We start from the raw sequence: 24,946 nt of genomic DNA on the forward strand, positions 1-24,946 counted from the left end.
TGAAAACAATTGGACATAGACACTTCAAAAAAGATTTCAGATTCAGAAGGTAAGCATGTTACTTTATGTTATTAAAGGACTTCTTGTTATGTTACTTCTTAAACTTCTAAAAGTCACGTTCACTTGAAAAGTCCAATTTTTGCATAGCGATAGGGATATATAGAGATAAAAATGGCCTTTTTATACAATCATGGTTTTTTACAAGGTACTGCAAAATATGTACTGCCTTAGTATATGTTTGAAGGACATATATCATTCAAAAGTTAAATTAAGTTAAAAATTAAATTAATTTTTTAATGTTTATGAAAGAAGTCTCTTATCCTCACCAAAGCTTCATTTATTTGATCAAAATCAATAATATTGAAAAACACAAGATTCTTTTTGAATATATTATAAAATGTAATTTATTCCTGTGATGGCCAAACATTTCTTACATTTCAGTTGTTAAAATAGAAAACAGTTATTTTAAATAAATATTTCACAATATTACAGCAGCCTTGGTGAGCATTAGAGACTTCTTTCAAAAACATTAAAAAAAACTTAATTATTCCAAACTTTTAATCATTTGTATGCTTTTTGGAAACTTTTCTTTAAAGACAAGAAAAAAGATTGTTGTTTTTCTGGCCTAAAGTAACCAGAGTACAGAAACAAATCGTGACAAACAGGAATGGAAAACCAAAGTCAGGACCTTTCTAATAATCTCTAATCCTCAGAACAATGGCAGAAATGCACTGTTGCATTCTTGAGAAATGTTGCAACTACAAACGGTTAGTCTGTTGATGATGCAATGTGAAGTAAAAGGAAGTTCACACTGGTCATGCATTTTGATGTGAGTTGGTGATTTAGGGCAACAAAACTTGAGACAGTTGGAAAGCTTATTAGAAAACCTAAAGTACATCTAATGGCTGCCAGTGTGAACTTAAGATGGAAGATTCCAGAGATCTGGAAGTAGCTGCAGATAAATCTACGGAAGGTAGAAGAACCAGAAGCTCAGACTCACGCAATTTGCTGAGGCCGCCGCTCTGATGAGCTCGCAGGTCCTCAGTGGAGCGATGGAAACCCGACCCAGAGCGAGGACTCGGGCTCGGACTGCGGTCTGACACAGACCCGAGATCAGACACAGAGAAAGACATGGTGAAGATGGCAGGACAGGCAAAAGAATAAAGTGGAAACTCAAGAAATTAAAGTGCCCCTATTATGCTCTTTCAGATATTACATTTCATGCAGTGTGTAATATAGCTGTTTGTGAATGTGAAAGGTCCCTGATTATGATTTCACTTTTTTAACTTTAGTTAGTGTGTAATGTTGCTGTTTGAGCATAAACAACATCTGCAAAGTTACAACACAGTTCAGTGCAAATGGAGATATTTTGTTTTACAGAAATCCTTTAAGGACTACAACAAACGGCTGGTAGGGACTACAACGAGCTTCTTCCCGGGTTAGTGACATCACAAACCCCAAAATGTACATAAACCCCGCCCCTGAGAACATGCAACAAAGGGGGCGGGGCCATGTTGGGCTGCTTTAGAGAAGAGGAAGAGTTGTTGTAGTAGAGTGTTGTTGACATGCCGTCATTTTACACCAGACTGCTTCACAAACGAGGGTCAATTCAACACAAAAGATTAACATGATAACACATGCTAGTCGATGAGTTGAATCAACTCCACAGCAACTACATAAATTTATACACTAACCATTCAGAAACGTCCAGTTTCATTCTAAAAGTTGTAACTTCTTCCTGAGTCTCTCCATCAGTGTCGACAACGGTTTGAACAATGTAAGGCTGAACACCGTTACTGACAATCCTCATTTTGGCTGCGTGAGATTCTCCAGCTTTGTTGTTGTTGAGCAACCAAAGCGCGAGCTGTCTACTTTACGTCTACTTTGACCTGGGCCACCTGACCAATCAGAGCAGAGTAGCTCTCAGAAAGGCGGGGCTTAGAGAGACTGAATCTTCGAATGAGTCGTTTTCAGAATCTTTGAGAAATTAGGTGATGTGCAATGTATATTATGAGAAAATGAAAGTGTTTTTTGACCTGCATGATGCATGTAAACCTATTGTATCAGACCTTCAAAACAAAAATAGGATCCTTTAAAATAGCATAATAGGGGCACTTTAAGAAAAAGAACTTTACTGGAAATGATTTGAAAAGGCAAGAGTCAGAGAGAGAGAGATAGGGAATTCTGGGAATATCACTGACTGTGGGACTGGTTAGCGGACACTTACTCGAGGGGCTGGGTTTTCCGATGTCAGCCAGCGAGCGGTGGATGGGCTTCTTGGTCTGGTGACGGTGCTTCCGCAAGAGGACGAAACTGACCTTCTCACGGAGCTCTGGAGCTATAAGACCCTCCTGCACCTGCTTCTCAATGATGTCATCTGTGAAAGAGAAAACCGCATTAAAATCCATATATTAATATCTCAGGGAAACACATAGGAAAAAGAGTTCTTAACTTTTTCTCCTAGACAGCAATGAGTATATATGGAGCATTTGGACTCCAGTAAACTCCTCTAGATCTCAACAATGTCTCAATCTGCTCAGATTTGCTAACATGGCACAACCTGCAATCTAAGTCTGAGATCTAAATATGAACATTTCAGAATATAATTGAAATAGAAATCTGTTGTAACAGTATAACTGTCTTTGCCATCACTTTTGATCAATTTAATGCATCCTTGCTGAATAAAAGTATTAATTTCTTTAAATATTTTGACCAGTATTACAATATATTTATTAAATGGAATATTAAATAAGCAGAATTTGTAGTACATTGTGAATGGTGTGTGTTCAAACTTGAGTTCTGTAGGTCTGTTCTTTGCTCTTTATGGACAGACGGTGTACTGACCCACTATCTGCGGCAGAGAGTATCCCTCCAGGTCCAGCAGGATGCAGCCCGTCTGCAGGCAGGTGCGCAGCTCAAACAGGCTGTGCAGAGACAGCGTGGACACATGCGGTTTGCTCCACCTCTCTCCACCCTCCTCCACCTTCTCCTCAAACTTAACCCACCTGATGCAACACACAGAAGATGCAACGTTACCTTGACAACACACTTTCTTCCCATGTACCAACAGATGGGTTTTACATTTGTAAATGAAATGGCTGAAAATCACCACAACATGATCAATAAATACCCTTATAAATTTAATTGGTAACACTTTACAATAAGTTCCCATTAGTTAGCATTAGTTAATGCATTAACTAACATTAATCTTTATTAATGTTAGTTAATAAAAATACAAATGTTTATTGTTCATGTTAGCTCTGGTCATTAAATAATATTAATAGATACAATTGATTTAATGGATTAGTAAATCTTGAAATTAACATTAAGAAAGATTAATAAATGTTTTAGAAATCTTTTAAATTGTTAGTTCAAGTAAAGTGTCATCAGTTAGTCATTATAAAGTTTTGTATACAACTGTACCTTTAAGACATTCAGAATGTAACTGGCTGAGCCCTTTACATACAAAATAAGTAACACAATCATGTCCAAAGAAAAGCAAATTACTGAATAGATGATATGTAAACGTGACTGTCATGAAGGCTGGATCAACGATGACAGCAATACCATTTTATTCTTGATAAAGAATTCTATTCTTCTAATTATTTCTTGATGAATTATAATTTACTAATATTATGATTAGTGTTGGCTCTTTGACAAATTGCTTTTGTTCCCTCTTTTGTAAGTCGCTTTGGATAAAAGCATCTGCAAAATACATAAATGTAAATGTAATAAATGAATTCTGGAAGACATAAAGCTCAGCAATGACATTGAGGCAAAAAACTGTAAAATTACATCCATTTTAACGTTTTTTTGCCTTAATGTCATTACATCTATTGGCCCCAGGGGGCCGCCAGGTAGTGACAGGTGGTCTGTGGAAAGGTCTAGAGAAAAACGGTAAAAAAAAGGGGAAAAAAGTATAATGTGTAAAAAAGAAAAAAATTTACAAAAATAAATATTAATACAAAAAAAATATTTAAATAAATAAATAAATTAGATTAAAATAATTGAATGAAAATATGCCATTAAAATAAAAAATAGTCATTAATCTATTAAATAGACTAAATTAGATTAAAATAAATAAATAAATATTATAAATTAAAATTAAAATTAAACAAACCAATAAATAAATAATACATTTAAAGGTGCCATCGAATGTTTTTTTACAAGATGTAATATAAGTCTAAGGTGTCCCCTGAATGTGTCTGTGAAGTTGCAGCTCAAAATACCCCATAGATTTTTTTTTAATTAATCATAATTAGAAATGCGCCGATTCGGGCTGCGGCCCCTTTAATTGCTCACGCTCTCCGCCCCTCCCAAGCTCTCGACTCTATCATTGCATAAACAAAGTTCACACAGCTAATATAACCCTCAAAATGGATCTTTACAAAGTGTTCGTCATGCAGCATGACTAATCATGTGAGTATAGTATTAATTTGGATGTTTACATTTGATTCTGAATGAGTTTGAGGCTGTGCTCTGTGGCTAATGGCTAATGCTACACTGTTGGAGAGATTTATAAAGAATGAAGTTGTGTTTATGAATTATACCGACTGCAAGTGTTTAAAAATGAAAATAGCGACAGCTCTTGTCTCCGTGAATACAGTAAGAAACGATGGTAACTTTAATCACATTTAACAGTACATTAGCAACATGCTAACGAAACATTTAGAAAGACAATTTACAAATATCACTAAAAATATCATGTTATCATGGATCATGTCAGTTATTATTGCTCCATCTGCCATTTTTCGCTGTTGTTCTTGCTTGCTTACCTAGTCTGATGATTCAGCTGTGCACAGATCCAGACGTTAATACTGGCTGCCCTTGTCTAATGCCTTGAACATGAGCTGGCATATGCAAATATTGGGGGCATGCATATTAATGATCCCGACTGTTACATAACAGTTGGTGTTATGTTGAGATTCGCCTGTTCTTCTGAGGTCTTTTAAACAAATGAGATTTACATAGGAGAAGGAGGAAACAATGGAGTTTGAGACTCACTGTATGTCATTTCAATGTACTGAACTCTTGTTATTTAACTATGCCGAGGTAAATTAAATTTTCAATTCGATGGCACCTTTAACAGTACATTACTATAGTGAGTTGAAAAAGTACATAATAATGTAACTAAATAGAAACTAATTTTAGATTTATAATATTAATATCTCAGCGCATAAATTGGGTGATGCCTTTTAAATTTGGGGGTCAATGGCATCTAAAAGATTGAAAACCTTCAGAGGCTTCAATCAGTTTAAAGGCTTCAGAAGTATTTGTGTTGTGTGATCTTGTGTGTGTCACCTGGCCGACTCTTTCCACTCCATCTCTCCGCCCTCGTGCTGCAGTGTGTCCATCTCAGTGAAGATGGTGGGTGTGGGCTCATCTTCCTCCCTGAGGATGTGGCGCAGTCTCTCAGCAGCAGGGGACACTGTCACACACACAAAACCAAAGCATAAGATGGTTGTTAAAATGCAAAGTCATGCATTTGTACATTAAAATGCAATGGAGTAGTATTTGTAGTATATATGTTGTATTTAAGCAATGCAAGTAAGCCAAATAAAGCGTCAGAACTTTACATGCTCCGCTACATTGTGACTTGTGAGTGAGGTAAGTCCCAACCATTCCTGATTCTCCCTCATGTTCTCCGTCACTTCCTGTGTTCCCTCTACTATGCTATAATCTTGTGCTCATTTATTTGATCAAAAATACAGTAAAAACAGTAATATTGTGAAATATGTTTTTAGTAACCATTTTCTATTTTAATATATTGTAAAATTTAATTTATTCCTGTGATCAAAGCTGAAATTTCAGCATCATTACTCCAGTCTTCAGTGTCACATGATCTTTCAGAAATCATTCTAATATGCTGATTTGCTGCTCAAGAAATCAATGTTGAAAACAGTTGTGCTGCTTCATATATTGTAAAGATATTTTCTCTTTCAATATAAAGATATTATATATTTCGCCTGTTGTATAAAATGCCATGTGAAAACAATATCACTTGGAAAAGAAACAGCAGATGCTTTTATCCAAATCAACTTAGAAACTGCAAGCAATTAAGAATTAAGAAAAAGTAAGCAAATAAAAAAATGTCCATGCAAACGGGTCAATGAAGTGCACAAAGAGTTTGAATCTTTGCATTAAACAGAAGTCTATTGGACTGTATGACATATAAGTGTTATGTTTTGCCTTCAGCTCAGTCTAAAATGACCCTGTGTTGACCCTCTTGAAATGAAATCTGAATATGACACAGCAGGACCATTACAATGCACGGCTCCCGAGGCCATCAATAATTCATCATTCATGTATCTAATCAGAACGAGAATTTGATTTCAAAAGCCTGAGCTTTCAGATCTAGAGTTCAGCTCAACTCTTCACTTGAGTCATACATCAGCCGATAACTCAAATCAACATCTTGTTTGAAGATAAGTATCTTAAAAATCTTCCGTTGAAGATAAATAGTCTAAATGTGCATAAATCTTTGCATAAAGGAGGCCGATATCTGAAAGTATATCAAAAGAATTTGTTCGGTAGATTAGGTTAAATAACCATGTGACAGTGGCTTGATCCAATCTGAATCATAATGCCAGAATCAATATCTAATGCCACTAAACCTGTACTGATTAAATCAAAATGATCGACTTTATATTTTAGGTAAAGTCAGTTTACATAAGCTCCAGTGGAGGTTACTAAAAACTGTTCACAATCTAATGTTATGCACATTAAATCTGATGTTTAGAGCAACTCAACGTGCAAGTTGATGCCTGTGAGCTCAAGCATGACAATCTTTTTGTGACCTTCCTCTCAATCTCTGGCTTTTCCTCAGGATTATTAGCACGTGGGTGTTTTTCTCCATGTAATCCTTCTAATCCTAAAGAAAAAAATCACAAATACGTTTGGTTGTAGAATGCCAATGCAGAGTACAATGCACTAGCTTATTTATAGCTCATACACTTCAAACAAACTTTGAGCGTCACTCGATATTAGAGGTTGGTTGTTGATATAATGTACGTATTGCTGTAGTCTTTAGTTACTGACCTCAAAACATTCTGATTCCAATAAAAGCAGATGTTAAGTCCTGAGATTTATTCTTGAGAAGAACCTTACATGTACATGCATTTTATTAGTTTTATTATTTTCATTATAATTAGTTAGTTGACATGTGGTTCCAAATTAATAAGAGTTAGTTGACCAGTAGTTGCAAATTAATGAGTTAGTTGACATGTAATTGCAAATTAATTAGAGTTAGTTGACATGTAATTGAGAAGAACCTTACATGAACATGCATTTCCAACAGACTGAAATTTTGATGTGTTTCACAATTTAAAGGGATGCATTTAATGCGGAATCACACCAATGAAGATTTAAACAAAGTTTGATGCAAATTATTATTGAAGGTTGTAGATTGGTCTTTACATCAGGCAGGTGAATCTCTTGTAAACCTAAACCTGATGTGTGGCTCATTTTGCATATCAAAATTAAAAGAAAAAAAGTGAATAATAAGAAGAAGAAATAATTATATCTTGCTTTAACTATAGGTCTATTTTAGGTCCACATATTGAAAATGTTTTGCTTTTGAATTTATTTGCAATTATCATTATTTAATGAATTATTTTATTATATTATAATTTTTTTGTTGTTGTTATACATAAAATTATAAATTATTTTATTATAAATTTATTTTACTGTGCTGTTCAATTATTACTGTATATTATTATTATTATTAAATATAAATTATATTATTAAAACTATATATATATATAAACAGTAATATACAATGTTATAATGATTTAATTTATATTTAATACATACAATTTTAATATGTACAATTTAAAAAATATATATTAAAATCAGCAAAAGGAAGTACATTAAGTGCTATTCTTTTGTACTTTACCCCCAAAATTACTTTTTTGTAATGAAAAAAAGAAAAAAGAAAAAATCTATTTAAACTATTTAAATGGTAAATGTGCTTAAATGTCATGAAAATGCCACAATGCAAAAAAAAAATATTGATTGATTGTCCTTAAAATAGGGTTCACAAGGGTTCACAAAAAATAACCTACAATCATCAACCAACCTTGTGACTTCAGTGATGGTTGATCAGCAAAAAAACTTACTAATAGACTAATAGACTCAACAAGGTCATGATCTATCAGTATCAAACTCCAATCCAAATGTGCTCTGACCACAATTACAGAAAGAAACTCTCTGGGAGAAAACACATAAGAATAAATGGCAGCAATAGCAAGAAAATGAGATGAAGAGAAGATCAGTGGCATCTGTGACTGTACCTGCGCAGCTGCTCAGTAGAGTGCTTTGAGAGCCCAGACTGGATGTCAGTGACTGTATAGAGTCCTGAATACTAAACGACCCCGTCAACCTACGGTGTTCCTGCTCCATCCTTCAGTAACTCCAATGTTTATTGTTTCATTGAAAGAAAAAGATCCACAATAACTGTTCTGAATGCCCACTTGCACCTGTTGATTTGAGCCTCTTTTTGTTGAACCCGTTAGGCGTTTTCCCTCATTTTATATCTACCTTCCCTGTGAGCAAGTGCTCTTGTTCTTGAACTTTTCTCTTAAGCAATGTTGCTCTTTCCTGAAAACTAAAGCAGGGCAAAGTGCCACACGCATGAAAGGCCCAACAAGTGTTTTTCTCCTCCTCTAGCTTTGTTGATCCCACCCTTTCTGACTCTCTCACATCAGAATTTAAGTCTAAAACCTCAAACAACTCTCAAAACCTGTTTCCCTCAATAATCCTCAATGACGCAGGTTATTTAAACCAAACCTGTAACTGTATCAGGGTTATTAAAGTTAACTAAAACTAAAACCGTTACAAAATAAAGATTATTTGAAATAAAAAAAACATTTTGTTTTTATTTTTTATCAAGTTTAGTCAAAGCCCAAAACAAATATGCTTGTATTTTACTCCATGAGAAAAATACTCCATAATTATTTTTTTTTTTTCATGGGGGGTTTGTGTGTGTATGTGTTAAGGTAATGAGAGTTAGTTAACCTGTAGTTGCAAATTAATGAGATTTAATTGACATGTGGTTGCAAATGAATGTGTCACGGTTCATGAATCCGCTGTCTCATTCTGGTGTCTGGGTGTTCTGTAGTGTGTCACCTGATTGTTCGTGTGGGCGTCGCCGCTGATTATCTGATCAGCGGCAGCTGTTTGCAATCACACCTGCCTATATAACGCCTTGTTTTTCGTCTCATGTTTGTCAGATCGTTGTTTGGAGTCCTGGTGTTGTTGTCTCGTGTTTGCTCGTGTTGTTTGTTCCTTGGACTGGATTTCTCGTTGTTGTTTCCTGTTTCCTGTTTCATCGTTGGATTGTTCTCTGGATTTCACCCACGGATTACACGGCACTGGTTCACGGACGCACTTCACCAGTCACCATTCATCTGGACTCTCAGCGCCCATCGAGGTCCCTGCGTCACCACTCTCCTGCTGTGTTCGTTGTGTTATCTGTGACTGACCATCTGTGTGTGAAGCTCTTAATAAAAGAGATTAACTTGCTATTGCATCCGTCATTATTTACGTGACAGAACGATCTGACCAACTATGGATGCAGCAAGCTCAGCAGCTTTGACGGAGTTCATCAACCACAGCATTTCCCGCATGGACCAACAGCAGGAGAGTATCTCTTCCACCGGACGCGCAGTTCAAGCGCTGGTGACGCAGGTGTCTGAGCTCTCCCAGCAACTTCAACAGCTTCGAACTCCCACTGCGCCACCCCCACCGCCGATTCCCCCCACGCCGCTGGAGCGGTGGGATCAGCCAGAACCACGCCTTCCTGTTCCTCAGATTTATGCCGGTGAGCCGAACTTTTGTAGAGCGTTCTTAAACAAGTGTTCCTTGCATTTCTCGTTGCAGCCACGCACCTTCGAGAGGGAAGAATCCAAGGTGGCTTTTGTGATCACGCTCCTGACAGGGAAGGCAGCATTGTGGGGAACGGCGGTGTGGGAGAACCAGGATCCATGCTGCACCTCCTTCCAGGCACTCGCCGCCGAGATGAGGAGAGTGTTCGACCGTGCGGTGGCTGGCAAGGACGCTGCCCGACTACTCACCGAACTCAAGCAGGGTAACCGCACGGTCGCAGAATATTCCATCGAGTTTCGCACTCTCGCGGCGGAGTGCCGCTGGAATGAGGAGGCGCAGTGGGATGTGTTCCTGCATGGGTTGGCCGACCGTGTCAATCGAGAGATCTATGTCTTGGATCTTCCTCAGACACTCAACGGACTCATCGATCTCGCGCTGCGAGTGGATGCTCGACTTCAGAGACTGGAACGTCTAGAATCTGCTAACGCTAAGCCTCATGGAGCGGAGGGCCGGTTGGCCAATACAGCGAACACGGTCGGTTCCTCTTTAGATCCCGAACCCATGCAGGTAGGGAGAGCTCGGCTTTCCCGGGAGGAGAGAGAAAGGCGGAGATCCCAAGGCTTATGCCTCTACTGCGGAGCATCAGCTCACTTCCTCAGGTCTTGCCCAGTAAAAAGATCTAGTCCGGTAGTAAATCTGAGGCTACTATCGGGTGGGATCTCCGCCGAGAAGTCCTCACCATCCACCCTCCTCCCGGTAAGACTGAGATGGGCGACTCACAACATCACTTGCCAGGCACTCATCGACTCCGGGGCTGAGGGGAACTTCATGGACACCAACTTTGCACAACTTAACAGTTTACCCATCATACCACTCACCCGCCTGATCACTGTCGACGCACTCAATGGACAGCGACTTCCCAGCATCTCTCACTCTACGGACTACGTTACTCTCATCTCCTCTGGCAATCACAATGAAGACATTCAGTTCCTCCTCATGGACTCACCTCAGGCACCTGTCGTTCTCGGACACCCCTGGCTCACCAAACACAACCCTCGGATTGACTGGCAGCAGCACACCATCACCGAGTGGAGCACTCTTTGTCACAGGTCTTGTCTGTTGTCTGCTTGTCCCACTGTGTCTGTTTCTGTGTTACAGGAGAAGGCGGTGGATTTGTCTAACGTGCCCGCAGAGTATCAAGACCTGAGGGAAGTGTTCAGTAAGTCCCGGGCTGCTTCTCTCCCTCCGCATCGTCCCTATGACTGTGCCATAGATTTAGTACCCGGTAAGTCTCCGCCTAAAGGCAAATTATACTCTCTGTCCGCTCCCGAGAGGGAGGCCATGGAGAAATATATTTCTGATTCTCTGGCAGCGAAATTCATCCGCCCTTCCTCTTCTCCAGCGGGGGCGGGGTTCTTTTTTGTGGGGAAGAAGGATGGGTCTCTGCGACCTTGCATTGATTACCGAGGGCTGAACAACATCACGGTAAAGAATACTTATCCTTTGCCGTTGATGTCTTCAGCCTTTGAGAGGTTGCAGGGAGCATCCGTTTTCACTACATTGGACTTAAGGAACGCTTATCATTTGGTTCGCATCAGGAAGGGGGATGAATGGAAGACCGCGTTTAACACCCCCAGAGGACACTTTGAATACTTGGTCATGCCCTTCGGGCTGTCCAACAGTCCAGCGGTCTTCCAGGCACTCGTCAATGACGTGTTGAGGGACATGGTCGATCAGTTCATTTATGTCTACCTGGATGACATATTGATATTTTCCTCGTCTCTCCAGGAACATGTTCAACACGTCAGACGAGTGCTTCAGCGTCTGTTAGAGAATGGGCTTTTTGTCAAGGCGGAGAAATGCGAGTTTCATGCACAGTCTGTTTCTTTTCTAGGGTACATCGTCTCGTCTGAGGGAGCTCGCATGGATCCTGACAAGGTTAAGGCTGTGGTGGATTGGCCAAGTCCAGATTCCCGTAAGGCCCTACAGAGGTTTCTGGGGTTCGCCAATTTTTACCGGCGTTTTATTCGCAATTTCAGCCAACTAGCCGCACCTCTGACCGCCTTGACCTCCCCTAGGACGACCTTCAGGTGGTCAGATGCAGCGGAAGCTGCATTTGCTAAACTGAAGAGTCGCTTCGTTTCGGCTCCCATCCTCATTGCTCCTGATCCTTTGCGTCAGTTCGTGGTGGAGGTCGACGCGTCAGAGGTGGGGGTAGGCGCAGTTCTATCCCAGCGTTCTCCCACGGACGATAAGATGCATCCTTGCGCGTATTTTTTCCATCGTTTATCTCCAGCCGAACGCAACTATGACATTGGTAATAGAGAGTTGTTGGCAGTCAAATTAGCGTTGGAGGAGTGGCGTCATTGGTTGGAGGGTTCGGGGGTACCTTTTATCGTATGGACAGATCATAAGAACCTTGAGTATATTCGATCGGCTAAAAGACTTAACTCCAGGCAGGCTCGGTGGGCACTTTTTTTCGGACGTTTTGATTTTTCTCTATCGTACCGCCCGGGCTCCAAAAACATCAAGCCCGATTCTTTATCTCGCATTTTTGATCCTTCCGAACGCCCGTCTAATCCCGAGTGTATTCTTCCCGAGACATTAGTGGTCTCCACTCTTACATGGGAGGTCGAATCGAAGGTCCTGTCGGCCTTAGAAGGGGTAACGCCTCCGCCCGGAGGCCCACCGAACCGTTTGTTTGTGCCGGAGAAGTTAAGGTCCTGCGTTATCAAATGGGGTCATTGTTCCAACGTGGCTTGTCATCCAGGGGTTAATCGGACCAGGTTTTTGGTTAAGCAACGATTCTGGTGGCCAGCTATGGCTCGTGACATTCACAGTTTTGTTTTGGCTTGCTCGGTTTGCGCCACTGGTAAGACTTCCAATCGACCTCCAGATGGGTTACTCCAACCGCTGTCTGTCCCTTCGAGACCTTGGTCCCACATTGCGGTAGATTTCGTTACCGCCCTCCCACCATCCCAGGGGTACACGGTCGTTTTGACCGTGGTGGACCGGTTCTCGAAGGCGACTCATTTTGTTCCCTTAACCAAATTACCTTCTGCTAAGGAGACAGCGGTTACCGTCGTAGACCACATTTTTCGGTTACATGGCCTCCCGATAGATGTGGTGTCCGACAGGGGTCCCCAATTTGTGTCCAAATTTTGGCAAGAGTTTTGTAGACTGCTGGGCGCGACTGTCAGTCTTTCCTCTGGGTTCCATCCCCAGACCAATGGGCAGACCGAGAGAGCCAACCAGGATTTGGAGTGAATGTTGCGATGTTTGGCGTCCAAGAATCCTTCCTCCTGGAGCCAACAACTCTCTATGATTGAGTACGCACATAATTCATTACCAGTGTCTTCTACGGGCCTCTCTCCGTTTGAATGTAGTATAGGTTACCAGCCACCTGTGTTTCCCAGTCTGGAATCTGAAGTCGCGGTCCCCTCCGCTCACGCCTTTGTCCAGAGGTGCCACCGCACTTGGAGCAGAGCCCGTGAGACTCTGCTGCAGGTGAGGGCGCGCACCAAGGCTAAGACTGATCGCCACCGGTCGAAGCCTCCCGTATACGTCGTTGGTCAAAAAGTGTGGCTTTCTACTAAGAACATTCCGCTCCGCTCCGTTGCCAATAAATTAGCTCCTAAATTCATCGGCCCGTTCCCTGTCATCATTAGTCCGGTGGCAGTCCGACTCAAATTACCTCCAGCGTACAGGAGGATTCATCCCGCCTTTCATGTTTCCAAAATTAAACCCGTTTTTCACTCTCATCTTAATCCGCCTACTCCGGTTCCTCCACCGCCGCGACTCGTAGATGGGGAACCTACTTATTCGTTCAATCGCATTCTGGACTCTAGGCGGAGGGGACGCGGATTCCAGTACTTGGTGGACTGGGAAGGTTACGGTCCGGAGGAGAGAAATTGGGTTCCTGCCAGGGACATCCTGGATCACTCCCTCATCGATGATTACAATCGACAGGTAAGGAGCTCTGGGAACGCCGTGAGGCGTTCCTAGGAGGGAGGGTACTGTCACGGTTCATGAATCCGCTGTCTCATTCTGGTGTCTGGGTGTTCTGTAGTGTGTCACCTGATTGTTCGTGTGGGCGTCGCCGCTGATTATCTGATCAGCGGCAGCTGTTTGCAATCACACCTGCCTATATAACGCCTTGTTTTTCGTCTCATGTTTGTCAGATCGTTGTTTGGAGTCCTGGTGTTGTTGTCTCGTGTTTGCTCGTGTTGTTTGTTCCTTGGACTGGATTTCTCGTTGTTGTTTCCTGTTTCCTGTTTCATCGTTGGATTGTTCTCTGGATTTCACCCACGGATTACACGGCACTGGTTCACGGACGCACTTCACCAGTCACCATTCATCTGGACTCTCAGCGCCCATCGAGGTCCCTGCGTCACCACTCTCCTGCTGTGTTCGTTGTGTTATCTGTGACTGACCATCTGTGTGTGAAGCTCTTAATAAAAGAGATTAACTTGCTATTGCATCCGTCATTATTTACGTGACAGAATGAGTAAGTTGACATGTAGTTGCAAATTAAGTTAGTTGACCTGTAGTTGCAAATTTATGAGAGTTGACCTGTCGTTGCAAAATAATTAGTTAGTTGACATGTAGTTCCAAATTAATAAGAGTTAGTTGACCAGTAGTTGCAAATTAATGAGTTAGTTGACATGTAATTGCAAATTAATTAGAGTCAGTTGACATGTAATTGCAAATTAATTTGAGTTAGTTGACCTGTAGTTGCAAATTAATGAGATTTAATTGACATGTGGTTGCAAATGAATGAGTAAGTTGACATGTTGTTGCAAATTAATGAGTTAGTTGACCTGTAGTTGCAAATTAATGAGTTAGTTGACCTGTCGTTGCAAAATAATTAGTTAGTTGACATGTAGTTCCAAATTAATAAGAGTTAGTTGACCAGTAGTTGCAAATTAATGAATTAGTTGACATGTAATTGCAAATTAATTAGAGTTAGTTGACATGTAGTTTCAAATTAATGAGTTAGTTGACCTGTAGTTGCAAATTAATGAGATTTAATTGACATGTAGTTGCAAATTAATGAGTTAGTTGACCTGTAGTTGCAAATTAATGAGATTTAATTGACATGTGGTTGCAAATTAATGAGTTAGTTGACATGTAGTTGCAAATTAATGAGTTAGTTGACCTGTAGTTGCAAATTAATGAGATTTAATTGACATGTGGTTGCAAATGAATGAGTAAGTTGACATGTAGTTGCAAATTAAGTTAGTTGACCTGTAGTAGCAAATTTATGAGAGTTGACCTGTCGTTGCAAAATAATTAGTTAGTTGACATGTAGTTCCAAATTAATAAGAGTTAGTTGACCAGTAGTTGCAAATTAATGAGTTAGTTGACATGTAATTGCAAATTAATTAGAGTTAGTTGACATGTAATTGCAAATTAATTCGAGTTGGTTGACCTGTAGTTGCAAATTAATGAGATTTAATTGACATGTGGTTGCAAATGAATGAGTTAGTTGACATGTAGTTGCATATTAATGAGTTAGTTGACCTGTAGTTGCAAATTAATGAGAGTTAGTTGACCTGTTGTTGCAAAATAATTAGTTAGTTGACATGTAGTTCCAAATTAATAAGAGTTAGTTGACCAGTAGTTGCAAATTAATGAGTTAGTTGACACGTAATTGCAAATTAATTAGAGTTAGTTGACCTGTAGTTTCAAATTAATTAGATTTAATTGACCTGTAGTTTCAAATTAATTAGATTTAATTGACCTGTATTTGCAAATTGATGAGTTAGTTGACCTGTAGTGGCATATTAATGAGAGTTGGTTGACCTGTAGTTGCAAATTAATGAGTTAGTTGACCTGTCGTTGCAAATTAATGAGTTAGTTGACACGTACTTGCAAATTAATTATAGTTAGTTGACATGTAGTTTCAAATTAATGAGTTAGTTGACCTGTAGTTGCAAATGAAGGAGTTAGTTGACATGTAGTTCCAAATTAATAAGAGTTAGTTGACCAGTAGTTGCAAATGAATTAGAGTTAGTTGACATGTAATTGCAAATTAATTAGAGTTAGTTGACATGTAGTTTCAAATTAATGAGTTAGTTGACCTGTAGTTGCAAATTAATGAGATTTAATTGACATGTAGTTGCAAATTAATGAGTTAGTTGACCTGTAGTTGCAAATTAATGAGATTTAATTGACATGTGGTTGCAAATGAATGAGTTAGTTGACATGTAGTTGCAAATTAATGAGTTAGTTGACCTGTAGTTGCAAATTAATGAGATTTAATTGACATGTGGTTGCAAATGAATGAGTAAGTTGACATGTAGTTGCAAATTAAGTTAGTTGACCTGTAGTTGCAAATTTATGAGAGTTGACCTGTCGTTGCAAAATAATTAGTTAGTTGACATGTAGTTCCAAATTAATAAGAGTTAGTTGACCAGTAGTTGCAAATTAATGAGATTTAATTGACATGTGGTTGCAAATGAATGAGTTAGTTGACATGTAGTTGCAAATTAATGAGTTAGTTGACCTGTAGTTGCAAATTAATGAGAGTTAGTTGACCTGTCGTTGCAAAATAATTAGTTAGTTGACATGTAGTTCCAAATTAATAAGAGTTAGTTGACCAGTAGTTGCAAATTAATGAGTTAGTTGACATGTAATTGCAAATTAATTAGAGTTAGTTGACCTGTAGTTTCAAATTAATTAGATTTAATTGACCTGTAGTTTCAAATTAATTAGATTTAATTGACCTGTATTTGCAAATTAATGAGTTAGTTGACCTGTAGTGGCATATTAATGAGAGTTGGTTGACCTGTAGTTGCAAATTAATGAGAGTTAGTTGACCTGTCATTGCAAATTAATGAGTTAGTTGACACGTACTTGCAAATTAATTATAGTTAGCTGACATGTAGTTTCAAATTAATGAGTTAGTTGACCTGTAGTTGCAAATGAAGGAGTTAGTTGACATGTAGTTCCAAATTAATAAGAGTTAGTTGACCAGTAGTTGCAAATGAATGAGTTAGTTGACATGTAATTGTAAATTAATTAGAGTTAGTTGACATGTAGTTTCAAATTAATGAGTTAGTTGACCTGTAGTTGCAAATGAAGGAGTTAGTTGACATGTAATTGCAAATTAATTAGAGTTAGTTGACATGTAGTTCCAAATTAATAAGAGTTAGTTGACCAGTAGTTGCAAATTAATTAGAGTTAGTTGACATGTAATTGCAAATTAATTAGAGTTAGTTGACATGTAGTTTCAAATTAATGAGTTAGTTGACCTGTAGTTCCAAATTAATAAGAGTTAGTTGACCAGTAGTTGCAAATGAATGAGTTAGTTGACATGTAATTGTAAATTAATTAGAGTTAGTTGACATGTAGTTTCAAATTAATGAGTTAGTTGACCTGTAGTTGCAAATGAAGGAGTTAGTTGACATGTAATTGCAAATTAATTAGAGTTAGTTGACATGTAGTTCCAAATTAATAAGAGTTAGTTGACCAGTAGTTGCAAATTAATTAGAGTTAGTTGACATGTAATTGCAAATTAATTAGAGTTAGTTGACATGTAGTTTCAAATTAATGAGTTAGTTGACCTGTAGTTCCAAATTAATAAGAGTTAGTTGACCAGTTGTTGCAAATTAATGAGTTAGTTGACATGTAATTGCAAATTAATTAGAGTCAGTTGACATGTAGTTTCAAATTAATGAGTTAGTTGACCTGTAGTTGCAAATTAATGAGATTTAATTGACATGTAGTTGCAAATTAATGAGTTAGTTGACCTGTAGTGGCATATTAATGAGAGTTGGTTGACCTGTAGTTGCAAATTAATTAGAGTTAGTTGACATGTAGTTTCAAATTAATGAGTTAGTTGACCTGTAGTTCCAAATTAATAAGAGTTAGTTGACCAGTTGTTGCAAATTAATAAGAGTTAGTTGACATGTAATTGCAAATTAATTAGAGTTAGTTGACATGTAGTTTCAAATTAATGAGTTAGTTGACCTGTAGTTGCAAATTAATGAGATTTAATTGACATGTAGTTGCAAATTAATGAGTTAGTTGACCTGTAGTGGCATATTAATGAGAGTTGGTTGACCTGTAGTTGCAAATTAATGAGTTAGTTGACCTGTAGTGGCATATTAATGAGAGTTACTTGACCTGTAGTGGCATATTAATGAGAGTTAGTTGACCTGTAGTTGCAAATTAACGAGTTTTAGTTGACCTGTAGTGGCATATTAATGAGAGTTGGTTGACCTGTAGTTGCAAATTAATGAGTTAGTTGACCTGTAGTGGCATATTAATGAGAGTTGGTTGACCTGTAGTTGCAAATTAATGAGTTAGTTGACCTGTAGTGGCATATTAATGAGAGTTAGTTGACCTGTAGTTGCAAATTAACGAGTTTTACTTGACCTGTAGTGGCATATTAATGAGAGTTGGTTGACCTGTAGCTGCAAATTAATGAGTTAGTTGACCTGTAGTGGCATATTAATGAGAGTTGGTTGACCTGTAGTTGTAAATTAATGAGAGTTAGTTGACTTATAGTTAGTAGAAGTGGACAAAATAACCAAAAACTATAATAGTATCTCACTGACACTAAAATAACTGTATTAATTATTGTATTTTGGTAGAAACTATAGTTACTATAGAACTTTTTTGTTATGTCAGCATAATAAGTGGTTAAGAGAAGCTTACTGGCGGAGTTGATGTCAGAGAGATCATTTGAATCCTGCTCCCCTTCATCTGCATCACATGGTTCCTCTTGATCCTGATGTTCATGACGGTTGTGGTGTTTCTCCCGGCCTTCACGATCATGGGAATGCCGTGACGTGTGCCTGTGATGTCTGCGCTTTCTCCTGTAGCCCCGTGGCACTGGAACGCCAATGTAGACAGACTCTAAAACCAGAGAATGAAATACCTGTGAGTTACTATTTTATAGATAAGCAGTCTTTACGGTACAATTCACACCCCAGTAAGATTCAGTTTCAGTGAATAAGTTCATTCTGGTTCAAAAGCAATAAAATAATTTATTTGATTCTTCACCCTTTAATTTTTGTAGCCTAATAAATATTTTGTAAGATTGCTTCATTGATTTATTATATAGTTTTATTTAGATCAAAGGTGCTAAAGAGGATGTTTTGTTTTATACATTTTTGCAATATTACTTGAAACTGTCTTTACTAACTGATAAAAGACTATTTATTAGGTGCACTGAAAGGAATAATATTAATATACATAATCTGTGCACGAGGTAGGGCCTTAAAAACATCAGCCAATCAGTGATAATTGCGTAAACGATTGGCCCTCTGGCTTGTCAATCACTGCCGTGACGTTCCTTGTGAGAGACGAGCGCGGCTGCGCGCTCCAGTAACTTTCCACACTCCACAGGCGCCGCATGCAATGTTTTTGTCAGGAGACAGGAGTAACAACTGCAGATTATGAGTTACCTGCGGTGAGTCCGACATAATGAATCCACTAACACGACACAGCGAATGCCGGTGGTAAACACTCGTGTTCTAATACTCGTGCAGGAGTTCTGGGAGGCGTTCCCTCGAAATGAGCTGTGAAGGATGGGGGTTGTTCTTATGCATGCGCTCATTTCAAAAACTCACTAACAGTCTTTGGTTTCTCAGTTGATGAAAAGATCCTCTTTAGCACCTTTAAGTAAATTTATTCATATATACTGTGTATATATGTATATACACACATTTTTTATAATAATATGTTTCTATAAGTTTACGTTTATCTTATTTGCGATTATCTTATTTGTTTTTCTGTGACAAATAATTTAATTTGTTTCTCTATCAAAAAAGTGGTACATCTGCCAAGAAATAACATAAAAAAAGAGCATCCTCTCACCATCTTCATCCTCATTGTGTCTGCTGCGGTGACCACTTTTCCTGCTGCCATGCAAGTCATGGTCCATCCTGATAGGAAAAAAAAAAAAAAGAGTAGAATAATACTATTAAGGTAAGACAGTACAGGCAAAATGCCACATTTGCATATTTAAACACATCTAAAAGTTGCAGAAAACTTGCAATCCTAAAGAATTATCTTGATTATCTGGGCAAGTATGGTGATATCTATTAGTTAACATTTTGGAAGCTATGCATGTACTTCCTTCAACCTAATTAAGTTAGAAAAGCACATTTCACCTCAGTGTGTTTAAACACATTTAAATTGTGTTCATCAGTTAGGGTATTTGTTTTAGCTAGTTATAGTAGCCAGTCGTTTCAATGCCTCCACTGGATACGTCTCAGTGACCGCAAGATGACCTGAAAGAACCCTGCGTGATGTGGCACGTGGACTTGCGGCTTCATTAGATCAATGTCCCTGTCGCTGGAGGGAAAGGAAAACCCAATGCATCTGCATAATTATGGGAGGATTTCCACTGACAGTCAGCGCGCACACACACAAACGCGGCTCTCTTACGTCACTCACTGTCACATAATTGATAGAATCATACATTCGGAAGCAGTAGCTGTGTCCCACATTTTCTGCATTACACAAATCCCATAAAGAGAGCCATGGCACAGTGTATGTGCTTGCAACACACACCTTGCAGTTTCAAATCCAGCTGGCGTCAACTACAGTAAAAAAAGACCATAAATAAATAAAATTATACTGAAGGAACAAGTAATTAAAAGTGAATCATGTAAATTCTGCAGCGATATCCGATTCATTAACAAATCATTCTTTTGAGTTGAATCTTTTCAATGAATCACTCGATTGAGTCTGAATGATTTGTTCACAATCGGTTCTCGAGTTACACACTTCCGCTTTAACAAAACTCAAAAACCTAGAACAAAAAATATTTGTCTAAAAACACTTATTTCAATGATTCCTATTAAGATGTGTTCATTCTCCGGTTCTTGGATAGCCTGGAAAGCCTTTTTCATACACAAGATCAGAATGTGCAAAATGTACATACATATTCAAACATAAATTTTACGATTGAATTGAATATTACATTTTAGATACAAATGGATTTATGAAAAATGTACACACTTTTTTTTTTACTTGTTTCATGAATAAGGAAACACAAACTATTGTTGTGTGAAGCGAATACAATGCTGTCAGTAATATAATGCCATGTTAATTACACAATCATTCTGCCAGCTGAAGTGCTGTAATGCAAGACGGCATTTAATACAGTAATTAACACTATGTGATGATCAGTGTCCTTCACACCCGACAGAAAACAACTCAAACAGATAATCAGGACTGACAGCGCCATTGATCCGCAGGAGAACGCGATGTGACTCACATCATATGATGGGGAAACATGTGGAAAAATATCTACAGATGTACACATTTACACTTGAAATGACTCTTACACAAAATGTTCTGAACTTTTTTTAGATCCAGTATCAAAAGACCCAATTAATATTACAGCTGAACTGTCAGTTTTTTAGGTTAAAATACTTTCTCTATCCCACTTTAATACACAGACACAATAATAAGTCCAAGAGTATAAATAAACTATTTGTTGGTTGATTAATGGCAGAGATGTTCTGTAAACCTGTATGAAAATCATTACTAATTTTTTGTAATTCCACTGGATGGCGCTAGAGGCTCAGAAATTACACACACCATATATAAACAAATATATACCTTATACAGTGTATGTGTGTATATACACCGATCAGGCATAACATTATGAGCACCTTCCTAATATTTTTGTGTCCCCCTTTTGCTTCCAAAAAAGCCCAGACCTGTCGAGGCACTAGACGAAGGTGTGAAGGTGTGCTCTGGTTTCTGGCACCAAGATGTTAGCAGCAGATCCTTTAAGTCCTGTAAGTTGCGAGGTGGAGCCTCCATGGATTGGACTTGTTTGTTCAGAACATCCCACAGATGCTCGATTGGACTGAGATCTGGGGAATTTGGAGGCCAAGTCAACACCTCAATCTCGTCACCTGGTGAAAGAGGCCACAGCCACCAGGGAATACTGTTTCAATGAAAGGATGTACATGGTCTGCAACAATGCCCAGTTGCAGTGTTCCCCAGGTAAGTAACGCACATGCACTCGGCCATCCACGTGATGTAAAAGAAAATGTGATTCATCAGACCAGGCCACCTTCTTCCATTGCTCCGTGGTCCAGTTCTGATACCCACTATTGGCTCTTTCGGCAGTGGACAGGGGTCAGCATGGGCACCCTGACTGATCTGCAGCTATGCAGCTCCATACACATCAAACTGTGATGCACTGTGTATTCTGACACCTTTCTATCAGAACCAGCATTAACTTCTTGAGCAGTTTGAGCTACAGTAGCTCGTCTGTTGGATCGGACCACACGGGCCAGCCTTCGCTCCCCACGTGCATCAATAAGCCTCGGCCGCCCATGACCCTGTCTCCGGTTCACCACTGTTCCTTCCTTGAGCACTTTTAATAGGTACTGACCACTGCAGACCGGGAACATCCCACAAGAGCTGCAGTTTTAGAGATGCTCTGACCCAGACAATCACAATTGGCCCTTGTCAAACTCGCTCAAATCCTTACGCTTGCCCTTTTTTCCTGCTTCTAACATCAACTTTGAGGACAAAATGTTAACTTGCTGCCTAATATATCCCACTAACAAGTGCCGTGATGAAGAGATCATCAGTGATATTCACTTCACCTGTCAGTGCTCATAATGTTATGCCTTACTGTATATATATATATATATATATATATATATATATATATATATATATATATAAACTTTCACCCAGTTGCTATTTAGTTATTTTTTGACTAGATCTTGGATCTTTTTAGGCCTTGTCATCAAAAAGTAATTGTTTAATATTAACCAAGTTGGTAAATAATTCTTTTAGTTTTCAAATACCTTTGCATTAGCTTTAAAATGAAAAAGAACCAACTCTTACCTTGTTACAAAAGTGGCGTTGAGATGACTAGTGTGATGAGCATCTGTCTGTATCAGATGAGATCAGGCTTGTTTCTCTGTACAGTATCAAACACATAGAGACAGCCGATCACAATGATTATCCATCACTGTCCGTCTGTCTTATGATTGGCTGAACAGTCTAACGCTTCAGGTCATAAGCACAGCAATGAACGCAGGGAAACGTGACATGAAGTTCATGAAATGACATGCACACACACACAGCACGCTCACACTGAACATCCTGCTGGCGGTTTTGTAATTAATCACGCTATTGTCTGACAGTCCAACATAAATCTAAATTCACAATTGTGCAGTACTTTATCCAAGCTTACTTGTTAAATGCATATTAGAAAAACAATATTATACATGCGCAGCATACTGAAGGCCTATATAATATATTCAAGTGCCATGGTATTTTCATGGTATAGAAAGGGATTTAGTAGTCCTCGCTTTATCTAATATACAGTGATTCCACAACATGTCTGGACACTTAAAACACCTAAAAATATGTGAATGTCAATGCATTAATTTCAAAACATTAAACCAAGTGGCATTAACATTTCGCAACCACTGCATTTTTGTAAAATGTTTTGCTAGAAAAGTGTGATTGTGCAAGAGTGTACTTTCCTTAATAAATAAACAAGCAAATAAAGAAATAAACATGCAAAAGAAAAATAGATAGAATGACAGATAGATAGACAGAACAATAGAATGACAGAAAGATGGATGGATGGATGAAACAAGGTAAATACTTGTTCAAAATGACCACCTCAGCTAAGAGTGTAAATTATCCACAAGATGGCACCACAAACTCATCTTACTGCAATATAAGCTTGTCTTAAACTAGGTTGTGTTGGGCATTTCAGACACACAATTATGACCATGTATCATGATATTGCTGGTCATGTTATTTATCTTTTTTTGCAGTAAACTGATGTGAGGTTGTGGAGAAAAAAGTCAAAACATCAGCTCTGACTCATGAGGACTGATGTCTTTCAATTTCAGACATCAGAAGGGAAAACAAAAAGAATCGATATCCTTCATTTATAAACATGGCGTTCCTCATGTGTAAATCCCTTTGGATAAAAACATCTGCTAAATGGGTGTAAAATGTAAATATAATTATCAACGTAATGATTCATCTCATTATAACAACAACAACAACAAAAAATCCATATGCTAATGAACTTTTTATATGATTCTTGGGAGTTTAATGACTCACTTCTGAATGAATATTACTCTCTAATGAACAGCAAAAAGATATCAGAGCATATGTTCCCACTGATCTAAACACGACAGATGATTGATATCCTAACACTAGAGATATTCACATATAAATAACTACATTTTAAATTATCTAAAGAAATATACATATATATATATATATATATATATATATATATATATATATATATATATAAGCAGTAATGAAGACGGAAGGCTTGTGTTCTTGCTGTGCTGTAGACAAACTTTTGCTCTGATGGATCATAATAAATTAAAAACTTGTAAGCCTGAGATGTCCTTGTGGATAAGCAGAGGATAAGACTTATCATTCAAACAGATGTGGGCGAGTTCAACGATCCTTCAGAGAAGGAAGTCTCCATGAAATCCTCTCACTTGAGACATAATAATCAGGGATTTAGAGGTGAATTTAAGCCAGAGTCAGATTCATGGCATGATGAGTGCGGGATAATGAGTATTGGACCATTTCAATGGCGTCTGTGAACACACTTCAGGGGGATTTTTATTCTGTGAACACACATGCATGCTCACATCTTCACTGTCTACAGGTCAAACCGAGACGATGGATCAGTCAACACAGACTGCCGGCTTGGCAAATTCATGAGCCTTGTACAAACATTGCATATTTGTTTATTATATATTTAGGCTAATTCCGCAATACTTTCAGCTACCAGTAAGAGTTTCGCACTCTCTTAGCTCTGTTTACGGTTTTTCTCAATCGCTTTGGCACATTTCTCGAAACATTGTAAAAGTGCAATTGTCACAACTGTTTGCCGAAACATCAGAACTGTATTGCATGTCTGCAAAATGTAGTTGCTCACCCAAAACATTTCATTCATGCTTCAAAACCTATTTTTTTTGTCAGTAAGTTGGCCAATGCCACCAAAACAAAAAGACTTTTTGTCATTGTGTGAGCCGTACTGGCTTTTTTCAACATGGAAATATTTTTTAAATACAAATTTCATGTGCTTTCAACATTTTAGTTGACACTGTCTGTTTTCAACATTATACTAGAACGTCAGTTT

General features: G+C 38.4%; 1 protein-coding gene across 5 annotated transcripts in view; it reads right to left on the reverse strand.

Annotated features, from left to right (window-relative positions):
* slc4a5b (solute carrier family 4 member 5b) overlaps positions 1-18,603 on the reverse strand; it is a 48,874-nt gene extending 30,271 nt beyond the window's left edge. For 2 of the 5 annotated variants that reach the window (XM_067397501.1, XM_067397499.1), the window contains exons 1-5: positions 8,292-8,514; positions 5,302-5,428; positions 2,845-3,005; positions 2,228-2,377; positions 1,001-1,096 (exon numbers count right to left, since the gene is read on the reverse strand). In XM_067397501.1, coding sequence (XP_067253602.1) covers positions 1,001-1,096; positions 2,228-2,377; positions 2,845-3,005; positions 5,302-5,428; positions 8,292-8,400 — 643 coding nt within the window. In that variant the 5' untranslated portion in view covers positions 8,401-8,514. Of the gene's footprint in view, positions 1-1,000; positions 1,097-2,227; positions 2,378-2,844; positions 3,006-5,301; positions 5,429-8,291; positions 8,515-18,489 lie in introns of those variants that run through there. The other 3 variants (XM_067397502.1, XM_067397503.1, XM_067397500.1) reach the window with 3 other exon arrangements.
* Positions 18,604-24,946: the final 6,343 nt, after the last annotated feature.

Source organism: Chanodichthys erythropterus, chromosome 10 (assembly GCF_024489055.1).
Source record: "Chanodichthys erythropterus isolate Z2021 chromosome 10, ASM2448905v1, whole genome shotgun sequence".
Taxonomy (NCBI): domain Eukaryota; kingdom Metazoa; phylum Chordata; class Actinopteri; order Cypriniformes; family Xenocyprididae; genus Chanodichthys; species Chanodichthys erythropterus.